This window comes from Choristoneura fumiferana, chromosome 3 (assembly GCF_025370935.1).
Source record: "Choristoneura fumiferana chromosome 3, NRCan_CFum_1, whole genome shotgun sequence".
NCBI lineage: Eukaryota > Metazoa > Arthropoda > Insecta > Lepidoptera > Tortricidae > Choristoneura > Choristoneura fumiferana.
This window is the reverse complement of record NC_133474.1, coordinates 18,601,640-18,612,417: the sequence shown is the minus strand read 5'-3', so window position 1 is coordinate 18,612,417 and position 10,778 is coordinate 18,601,640. Positions and strand designations below refer to the sequence as shown.

At 36.8% G+C, this 10,778-nt stretch overlaps 2 protein-coding genes across 2 annotated transcripts; one reads left to right on the top strand and one right to left on the bottom strand.

The window, feature by feature from the left end:
- Nucleotides 1–688: 688 nt before the first annotated feature.
- LOC141426264 (trypsin eta-like) lies at nucleotides 689–5,048 on the bottom strand. The gene is made up of 4 exons (XM_074085113.1): nucleotides 5,002–5,048; nucleotides 2,549–2,721; nucleotides 1,593–1,744; nucleotides 689–878 (listed from the first exon to the last, which is right to left on the bottom strand). Exons 2-4 carry the CDS (start codon nucleotides 2,603–2,605, stop codon nucleotides 716–718), a joined length of 372 nt encoding a protein of 123 aa, XP_073941214.1. The 5' UTR covers nucleotides 2,606–2,721; nucleotides 5,002–5,048; the 3' UTR covers nucleotides 689–715.
- Nucleotides 5,049–5,192: 144 nt separating this feature from the next.
- LOC141426262 (mite allergen Der p 3-like) lies at nucleotides 5,193–7,982 on the top strand. The gene is made up of 3 exons (XM_074085112.1): nucleotides 5,193–5,696; nucleotides 6,406–6,551; nucleotides 7,512–7,982. The coding sequence occupies exons 1-3, from the start codon at nucleotides 5,211–5,213 to the stop codon at nucleotides 7,672–7,674; spliced, it is 795 nt and encodes a 264-aa protein (XP_073941213.1). The 5' UTR covers nucleotides 5,193–5,210; the 3' UTR covers nucleotides 7,675–7,982.
- The last annotated feature ends 2,796 nt before the right edge of the window (nucleotides 7,983–10,778 follow it).

The following is a 10,778-nucleotide window of genomic DNA, read 5'->3' as shown; positions in this document are numbered from 1 at the left end:
GTGAGAAGTATCAAAGTAGGGTATGAAATACTCCACCAATACTCCTCTCTCTCCATCAATACTACGTTTAAAATTAAAGAAAAAATAACAAGGAAAGAATAATAATAGTACTTACAGGGATTTATGGACTAGTACAAAATTAAAACTAAATGTTGAACTATATCTATGTTCAGTGGAAGTGTAGAATGCTTCCACCGTCATAAATAAATAAAAAACAATCTAAAATTATTATCAGATACATACTCCTTCTGCTACCGCTTGAAGCAGTGAATAAATCCAACTTCTATGTCAACGTAATTAAAAGATACAGTCATTAAAAAGGTCGGGGCAGATATTTTTGTATGAATCATACATGTGTTGGTTCTTGAGTCTGGGACATTAAGTACGTATTTATATATTAAAGTCTGTAATTTATCTGTTAAGTCTAGACGTGGTCAGGTACAGTCGTAAAATCTATGAAATTACATTTGAAATTTACTACGAGCTTTAATAACTAAAGTTTAGTTACAGTGAATGAAAAATCCATGAGAAAAACTGCTAAAACGTGCGAATCTATTCAGTATGTTTGAAGTTTAAAATCTGCATTGGATTCACCTCCTTCTGAGTGGTTGGGTTGATGATGGTGATATGAAAATTGGAATTAGTAATAATTATAATATTACTGTGAATACAAAAAAAAATCAAGCAATAAAGCGTTGCATTATTTTAATTCTATCTAATTTTCACAATACAAGGTTTTTGCGGTGTTTTGCACCCAGTCGTAGAAGTAAGCGACGTCGGTGTAGACGGCAAGACTTTGGGACAGAGAGCTGATTCTGTAGGAGACTACTCCTATCAGGATGAATTTGCTCACGACAAGCCCGCTCCCGGAGTCACCCCTACGAAAAAACAATAACAACTTAAATTGGCTAGTTTGATGGGTAAAAAAAATATTGTCCTGTTTAGCCAGTCAGCAAGCCCGTCAAGAACGGGCGTGCAGGATGTGCACCGCATAAGGGCGGCATTGTTAAGGGGGCGGCAAAAACAGATATCCAAACGCAAACGAAACATTGTCATAATTGCATGAGGTCCAATATATTTTTATCAGGTCATACATAATAGAGCCTTATCAGAAAAAGTTGTTGAAATTACTTTTTTCCTACTCAGAACCAGGAGCACTTTCGATTGTAATAGGGGGAAAAAGTGACCCAAAAAAGTGATACCGTTTTCATACACGTTTATATGGCGGTAGTGCAATGGATAACACGAAATTATATGAAAAACCTGGGACACTTTTTTCTCCTATTACAATCGAAGTGCTCCTGATTCTAAGTAGAAAAACGAAATTTCATCCAAATCTAAAAAAAGACATTTGAACAACTTTTTCTCAAAAAAACGCCTAATAACGACATCTATTGATTTTTTGTCAATCAAACAAAAAATTACAAAGATGAAGCGCATCGAAATTCGGAAATGGGAGCCCGTGACGTAACGCCCACTTGTTTTTAAACAGTGTGCGCTAAACCAGTGTACCATTATGTATATTTTAGTATTTGTGGTCTTTAGCGAAAAGGCAAAATTTCTCTGTGTTCTAGACAGTCCTATATACGTACTCAGTAACGTGGCTCGATCCATCCACGTCGCCCCCACATATAGTGCCCTTGGGCATATCCATAGCGTCATACATTTCTTCCATGCACTCCGCCCGGCTCCATAGCGCCTGTTTGATTTGCATCAAGTACTCTGTGCTGATTTTGTTCTCGGCCTTAGTGTAGCGAAAATAAAAAAAAGCATCTAAGTCAACAATTAAACTAAATAAAACATAAATTATATATTACAAATCCGCATCGTACTTGGCCCAAATATACCCATCACCCCAGCGGCATTGCCCCGCTGTATGGTAAACGAGATCTGCTAAACCAAGTACCGCCCAGAACGGGCATTCGCGCCTCGATACCGCCAACTTAAAAACTAACCAACTTTGGTTCTTGTAACTATGTATACCGATGAACAGTCCTCCATTTTTTTCACGAAGCGTTACATCAAAGGTATCTTAATTGTTATATTTTTGCTTATCAGCAAAAAGCAGTAAGTATGTGTCCTTCAATTGCTACAAATGTTGCCAGTGAATTTTGATTGACCCACTTGTAGTCCAGTGGTCGGATTGCCTTGAAATTTGGTACTCTGGTCTCCGATTCAATGAAGTTATTATATTATTATACCTACCGTAAAACAAAAAACATAGACATCTATGTGCATACAGACTGCTTGTTTCTTACAACGGCGCACAAAATTTGTTCACAGCGTGGATTTGTGAACCTGCTTTCACTATAGTTTGTTACCGTCCGTGACAGGGTTGTGTCAAAGTAATATTGATAATTGATGCGCCGCGCGTTTTCTTCCAAACTGCAAACAGCCAGTCTAGTGCCGTAAGGTACATAGATGTCAATGCAAAAAAGGTTAGAAGAACCAATTTTTACTTAGCTAAACTAACTCATTCAAACGAAATTAGAACCACTAGTGATATAAATATTGTTATTATTCCTGTATTATCACGATCATTACTTACATCTATAAATCCCCATCCAGCAACTCTACCATGGTCGTGCTTCGGTGGCTTTCTCATCAACGCTACCCTTCGCACATTTTTTGCAAAAGTTAATTCTTTCTTTAACTTTACTAAACCTATATCGTTTCCTGCTCTTTCACCATCGTATTCCTCGTGAATTTTATAACTAGAAGCTAGATAAGGCAATCCCTTCATTACTTGCCTGTTACCCACAAATATCGTAACGAAGGAATTCTTAGGTTGACAATTGTCCAAGCAGTGGGCGGCAGTTATTACTATGGCTTGATTGACGATGGATGATCCACATGTATAGTACCCTCTTTCATATTCTGTTCTACATTCTACAGAAAGAAGTGCCACATGAGGGAAATCCTGCATTTTCGCTAAAGTACCCCCCACGACGTAGCCTTCAAAATTTTGTGATGGCACTGAATTTACTATGCTTATAAGTAAAGGTATGTTCAATATAATATATTGTACAGCCATTGTACCTTAGCTCTACGAACTTAATTGAATCCTATCTTGAATAATCGATTACAATTTTACGATACTAGTCATTAAGTTTAGATTGAGTCGCATAAAGTCAAGTAAAAGTTTTGTATTACCACAGAATTATAAGTACATAACTGTTACACACACTATTAACCTAATGTGTTTAAACACTGCGTGCAAAGTATCATATCATAACAATATGTAATTTTCACTAATTAATGTACTTTTACATACATTTAATGATTGGAACAAAATAAATACCTACTTCAAAGATCCCTGAAAACCTTAGGGTACTTATACATGCGCCATACGAGTATAAATCTGCCTAAAAGTTCATTACTTAATACTCAGTTTTGACGCATTTTAGAGACATTTTTTATGCGACGTCTTTACGTTACTCGCGGATTGTGTTCGAATCGCTTTACGGTATAGTGCCTATTCAATTATTGGAATTATACCCTTATAGTTTTTGTGGTACTAGTCGGGGCAATGAACTTTTAAGCAAAGTTAAGCGACGGAAGCCTGCAACTTCTAGTTAATAGTTATTTGTGCAACAAGAGAGCAAAGTTGTTTTTTGTTGCGAGTGTTGATTTTGAATCCCGAGTAAGCGAAGGATTGTATAATTGAATCACGAGCGTCAGCGAGTGATTCTAGGTTAGAATCCTGAGATAAGCAAGGGATTCAAATACACGAGATGCAAAAAAACTTTGGTCTCGTGTGACACATACAATTTTTCACCTCAGCAGCGAGAACATAATTTAAATGTAATATAAGAATAAAACCACATATACCTACCTGTTTACAAAACAAACACATTTTTTTTTAATAAGAATCCGATTATTATCAAATATAATAATCACATTTAAAACCATAAAAAGAGTCCAGTAGCTACAATACAAATCTCATACTCATAACATGCAACATGCATTGTAATTTGAGAACTTCTTGTACTTACTAATGTCACACTTGTTTTTTTAATACTGCAAATAGCCTCATCTCGGGGTAATTGAAAAGGTTGAACAATTAAACCATTGAATATGAATTTTATTAAGATTTCTATTACATAAACATAAATAGATTTGTTAAAAATTCATTTAATTTAACATTTAACAAATATTTATTCCAACTGTAGAGGCAGTATACGGAATTATTTTATAAAAAAAACAAGAGAAGCGGCTTTCGTGCAACGAGGTTGCATACTTTATTAAAAGATCGGGAAAATTTACATTTTGGAAATATTTCGATATATTTTTAATACCAAAAATTTAATTTAAGTTTGTAATCGACAAATTTGATCCTCTCTTGCTTTTTTCGAGTTGAAGTGAAATGACAAATCAAAGTAAAGTTCAAATATTTTGAATTCAGTGAGTAGACCCAACACTGTACTCAGCATTTAAAAATAATAATTAAAAAGTTACTTTGTCTCACGGAGTGAGCAAAATGCGATTTTGCTCACTGATTTCTCATAGCAAAACCTGCCTGTTTGAGGTGCTGAGGTGAAAAATATATTAAAATTTCCTCCCCCCCTTTCTTCATCTCCGACACATCACATCCCTTACTACCCCTTCTTCGAGTTTAATATGAAAAAAATTAAAGCTACCAATTTTTATTTAGGTGCGTTGGATGAAAGATGATATCGATATATTTTTGTGCATTAGGACCTATTACGATTGAATTCATTTTTCATACAGAAAATCACCCGCTATTCCCGTTTAGGGATTATTTAATAATACATTAAACAATTTAGCTGTAACCTATGCGTATTTGAAGACACGTCATTTTTTTCACTCCTTTAGGGGTTGAATTTTTGAAAACCCGTGTTAATGCTCGCCTACATGACTAAGTCCCATGCAAGATATTATCCAACAATCAATATAGTACAAAACAGTTTATATTTTTTCGACACTGTTTTACATTCATAAGCGACATGTGGTAGCTAAAGCAAGTAATGAGGAATTTACCTTTCTTGCTTGCTTCTCCGATTGACTTGCTTTTGTAGCAGAGAAGCAATATAGAAATATTTTAGCTACCTAAAGTTAAGCCTAAATCAATCAATTATTTGATATAACATATCGTACTCAATCTACACCTTAATGACTTTGATATCGTAAAACTGTAATTGATTGTAAAATTTGACTCAACGACTATGGAGTGTAAGATTTTGAACGTAATGGCTGTAGAAAATGTTGTAATAATAACAATAAGCCTAATAGCTGGCGTAGTAAATTCAGTTGCATCGCATGATTTAGAAGGCTTCGTAGTGGGGGGCAAGAGGGCAAAAATAGAGGATTTCCCGCATTCGGTATTCCTTTATATAGAGTGCTTCATAGGATATACTACAACATATGCATGCGGTGCTTCCATCCTCAATCAAGCCATAGTACTAACAGCTGCCCACTGCTTAGTACAATGCCAAGAGGATTCTACCTTCCTTGCAGCTTACGTAGGAGATTTTGTAGCAGGGGGAGGGTCGTCTTATTCAGCTGATAATTACAAACTACACGAAAATTTCGATGAAAAAGAAATTAGCAGTGATATAGCGTTGGTGAGGTTAGAAAAGAATATAAAATTTGGAAAAAATGTGCGTAGAGTATCGTTGATGAGGAATCCACCGTACAAGAAATATGCTAAAGTTGCTGGATGGGGATATACGGACGTAAGTATTAAACGATACAAGAATTACTTTCATTAGTTATATCGGAAGATATCCCGTTCCAATTTGTGAATGCCAAAACAAGTTAAGCTTATTTTTTAAGAGCAGCAGGATACTATTTATTTATTTAAATACAAAGTCAGGCTTACAGTGACACCAATTTGTAATTGTACTAGCGAGACTTTAGGTCCTGGCTATTATCGGCAGGAGACTTTTTATAATATACACTCGGCCAAAATATCATTAATCGTTTTTTTACACAAGAGGAGCCAAAAGAACAGACGGGTCCACTCATCGAAGTAGCTGTTACTGCCAAAAAATATTGTAAATGCGTTTTAGCCCTTTGAAAAACGACCATAGAATGTTAGTACTTCGATAAGTACTTATTATACGATGATTAAGGATAGGCGAAAAAATGGACAATGGCCTTTGTGCCTACTACAGTAGTCAAATCAACAACCTTATTAGGTAAATTTAAAAAAGTTGCCATTCGTATGTAAGAAAAAACTCTGCTATACAGCGCGTTGACATTCTAAACATGTCGAAACAGGTTTGTTATCCCTAACTAATAGGTACCCGTAGCGTCACTCATCCCACCCCATACTACGAAACGCAGTACTAGGCAGAAATGATACAGTACTGTCTGTCTTTCACCTGCCGTGCACTTTACCAGTATTAAGTAAATAAAAGCTCTTACATGCGCTCTTATCAGCCAGAAACCAAAGACCAATCGGCCGTTCTGATGCAAGCCAGCCAGAGGGTCCGGACACGGCCGAAATGTGTAATCATGTTGGACAGAATTACACCTGAAGGGACCATCTGCGGGGGCTCAAAGAATGCGAAGAGCTACGTTACTAAGTACGTATTGCTTGCATCTAGAAGCCTTGTCCGTGTAGGAAGCGAACCAGAGAGTCCAGAATCCGTATTGTCTAATGCGCGGTCGCTCGCGGTCGCATTAACTATCTCTCTCTATCCTTAGCGTATATCGTTTGACAGAAAGAAGTGGTAAAAGCAATTATGAATTCAAGTGCGTTCGACAATATAGCTTCTGCTTTGCGGGAGTGCTTTGTTTTAAAATCGCGAGTACAATAATCATGTCTCAAAAAACCACCGATGTTGATGCATCCTATGCTGCCAGGACTGATCCATGGCTGCGTCATAATTAGCCATTTGTCAAGGCCGAATGCTTTGTCAGGTTATAGACAGTGCAATTATCACAAGCTTTTATTTAACTTGCAACGTACGTATGTAAGGGCCTCCGCTAAGTCAAGCGGGTGCACGGCTTGCCGCCTGGGCGGTGTGCTGCTTCAATATGTTTCAATAAAGCAGAGACCCGCCTCACGCAGCGCTGCTCTATTCTATTACATAACATGAAAAAAAGCAAGTCGCGCCAGCGCCAAGCTGTCCACCCGCTCGAGTTATCGGAGGTTAAGGATGAAGGAAGAATAGATAGAAGGAAGTTATGTGTTGTAGTCTCAAAATTATAATCCTAAAAATTATGTGATGCAATATGATGCAAGCCAGCCAGAGGGCCTGGACGCGGCCGAAATATGTAATCATGTTGGACAGAATTACACCTGAAGGGACCATCTGCGGGGGTCAAAGAATGCGAAGAGCTACGTACTAAGTACGTATTGCTTGCACCTAGAAGCCTTGTCCGTGTAGGAAGCGAAAGAGAGCACAAATGCAGAGTTTATCTATTAATAAACAACCCATTTGATGGGATAAATAAAAAAAATGTGCTCCTCCAATAATTATAGTAGTATAGAGAGAGACCCCTTCAAAATAAAGTTATTTAACAAAACGTTGTGTCCACAGAGGCGACTCGGGCAGTGCTCTGATGGCGCTCAAGTATATTCAGATCGGGATAGTCTCCTACAAAGATTTGACCAGATCCAAAAGCGTTTGTATTTATACTGACGTCGCTTACTTCTACGACTGGGTAAAAACAAACTCGAGGAGTATGTATTGTGAATTATGAAAATATTGCTAGAGTGGTATTGCTGTAGATAAGATTTAGGTAGCCTGTTCCACCTTTCATTGATAAGTTTTACATATGTGACAGATATCTGTGATGCCGTTTCGGTTTTTTTTGTCCAAATAAATGCTGTCTCATAACATTATCTGCCACATAGAATTTATGAATGTGGTGAAACTCTTTAGAAATCGCATCGCTTTTTACTACTACCCGCTAAAGTTGAATTTAAATATCATTATCTTTACTGATAATGATTCATCAGTTACAATACTTCGACTATCTATGATTAAATGTACAATGTATATATACAACAGTTCTGATATAGGTAGTGCCACGAGAGTTGAAGTGAATGATTACACACACAATATATCGTGTAATGACAGAATTTTTTTGATATTTAGGTACTCATTCATTTCATTAATTTTCCTTTTGTGCAATCAGTTATTTTTGTAGCTGTATGTGTAATCATTGACTTCAACTCTTGTGGCACTAACTATAATTTTATTTCAATACTCACTTATTTACATTATTATATTTTTTTAATTACTGTCGCACAGTTTATTAACTGGACAATATTTCATACTAGCGTTTACCCATAGCTTCGCTCGCGTTAACTATTAGGTTAACCATTATTGCCCCAACAACAACAAAAACAAACAGAACAAGCTAAATTTAAAGGTTTACAAAGAGAACTGATAGAACGAAGCGAGAAAGGGTGGACTGCAATTACCCTGCCCACATTGAGTTTTCGTTGATTTATCCATACTATTAAAAATGCGAAAGTGAGTGTGTTTGTATGTTTGTCCGTCGTTCCCGAGGGAACAGGGCGCGATTACCGAATTCCACGCGTGCGAAGCCGCGAGCAAAAGCTAGTAAATAAATAAATAAACACTAATTAAAATAAACAAATAGTATATAAAATAATAAACAAAAATAAATAAAAGTACAACTAAAACTAACTTACTCTAATCCTAATCAAAATACGAGTATATTCAATGCGTTATGTTGTGAAGCATTGTAAAGAAATCACTCTGTAGATAAACATTTATTTTAATTGCACATTAAGTATTAAAAAAGAAAGCGAATATACGAATTCTGCAAGCAAAACGGGAATGCATCCATCGTCGCGGTCGTAAATGATAATTCTTAGTAGATGTTGGCGTCAGTTTTAATCTCATGATGAATTTAATATGGCTGTACTTCCTTGCGTAAATATCCACAAATACACTTTAACGACAACAATTTAGCCAATCAGCCACAAATCATTACCGATAACACCGTTAATTGCCACTGTGGTCAGTAATATCCTTAAGAAGAAAGAAGAGGAAAAAGTGGCGTAAAATTACGAAAGTTACGACGTTGATCATAATTTACAGAGCCTACTCCGAAATTCGAATATCGAAGTTCGTTTCGTACGCGTACCATCCTCACTCGCGTACCTCCTCTCACTCTCGAATCAAATTTTCGAATATCGTAGTAGCCCCGCAGATCTATTGGTTATTGGTTTTCCATCGTATTCTGTTCAATAAGTTCATAAATTGTCTTTCTTTCTCAATTAGGTTCAGTAAACTTCAATATACTAGTTGAGAAAGTAAGATAAATACGAAATTTTCCATGGACATAATTCACTACATCTACAGCAGTGGTTCTTAACCGGTGGTCCGCGGACCACTGGTGGTCCCTGGAAGAACTCGAAGTGGTCCGCGAAGCCATCAACAACGAATTGGCAAAACGAAGCGCCAGTCAAGTAGCGGTCGCAACTGTTCATTTAAATACAATGAGGGCTATCGCGTATGAATTCGCCACTAGAGGCGCTAGTGTAGCGTGAGGTCTCCGAAATGTCAAATCTCATAGTTTTTGGGTGAGCTACGCGGGTTTATTTATAATTAGAATAATTTTGTGAATATTTTGCAATATCTGAAATTAGTTATGGCAAATATGCGTTCCGGGGCAATGAATGTCTGTGTTTTGAGACAGTTTTGTCTTTCGGAAACCTTTGTCCTCCCTTTTTTCCGAACAAAACGGGGACTATGCAACACTGTGGCATGCTCGATATTTTTATGGTACGCTTTTAAGGTGTATTAAATATGATTTTAATCTAAACTTAGTTTTCACACCCGTAATAACAGACTTTGAAAGCCATACTGAAAAACCTCACGCAACAGTGCGCCATCTAGTGAGACAAAAAACGATAGCCCTCATTTTACTTTTACCGTATATTACCTACCTTAAAACAGTTGGTGGTCCATGGCAAGACAGAACATTTGTCGAATGGTCCCTCCTAACTAAAAGGTTCTACAGGGTGTCTTTGACCAGGGGGCTTTAAATTCAAGTTTCGCTTCTACTCACATAACTACGAGTAGCTACTTTTGTTTTATAACCTAATCAACAAAAAGTTGGAAAACCCCCGACTTTGTCACTTTAAAGTACAATATTTCAAAAACGGCTGAACCGATATTGATGAAACATGTCTAAGAACCTTTGCTAGAATACCTGATTTTATATAAAAAAACGCATTCAAATTGGACCATCCGCTTAAGAGCTACGATGCCACAGATAGACGGACAGACACACATAGCGGTCAAACTTATAACACCCCTCTTTTTGCGTCGGGGGCTAAAAACCTTTTCAAATAACTTGAATTTAGATAATTTATTGATCCTCAAAGTTTAGTCGTTAAATCATTTTATCGAACATGGCGGTGTTATCGATGTCTCTTGGTACAGGGGCCTTTAAATATTTTTGACATTTACTTGACATCTCATAGATAAACATTTATCAATGTGTTGTCAATTTTTTATTGTATCGCAAACATTACATTAAAAAAAATAACAGTGATCATAGTTCTATAAAGTTGCAAAACAAAAGTAGCTCAGTTATGCGACTAGAATCCAGTCTTGGATTTAAATGCCCATGGTCAGAGATACCCTTTATAGTGTAGTTATCCACTTACCCTTTCAGACCAGATTGGAGGATTAGGATATTTACTGAGAGTTATTCTGTGGGGAGAAGCTACAATATAGAAATCTCTCTTCAGGCAGGTGTAGAACCGAAGTCCGAAGGAAGAGCGTCGGAAGTTATGTATATATATGCGTCCGAGTTGAGAA

Excerpts from the sequence above, each read along its gene's own strand:
- LOC141426264 (XM_074085113.1), bottom strand. The coding sequence starts at position 2,605 with ATGAGAAAGCCACCGAAGCACGACCATGGTAGAGTTGCTGGATGGGGA. Across the intron at positions 1,745-2,548 it reads CTGGATGGGGATTTATAGAT|GCCGAGAACAAAATCAGCAC; the intron begins GTAAGTAATGAT and ends CGCTACACTAAG. Across the intron at positions 879-1,592 it reads GGATCGAGCCACGTTACTGA|GGGTGACTCCGGGAGCGGGC; the intron begins GTACGTATATAG and ends GTTTTTTCGTAG.
- LOC141426262 (XM_074085112.1), top strand. The coding sequence starts at position 5,211 with ATGGCTGTAGAAAATGTTGTAATAATAACAATAAGCCTAATAGCTGGC. Across the intron at positions 5,697-6,405 it reads CTGGATGGGGATATACGGAC|CCAGAAACCAAAGACCAATC; the intron begins GTAAGTATTAAA and ends CGCTCTTATCAG. Across the intron at positions 6,552-7,511 it reads GCGAAGAGCTACGTTACTAA|AGGCGACTCGGGCAGTGCTC; the intron begins GTACGTATTGCT and ends TTGTGTCCACAG.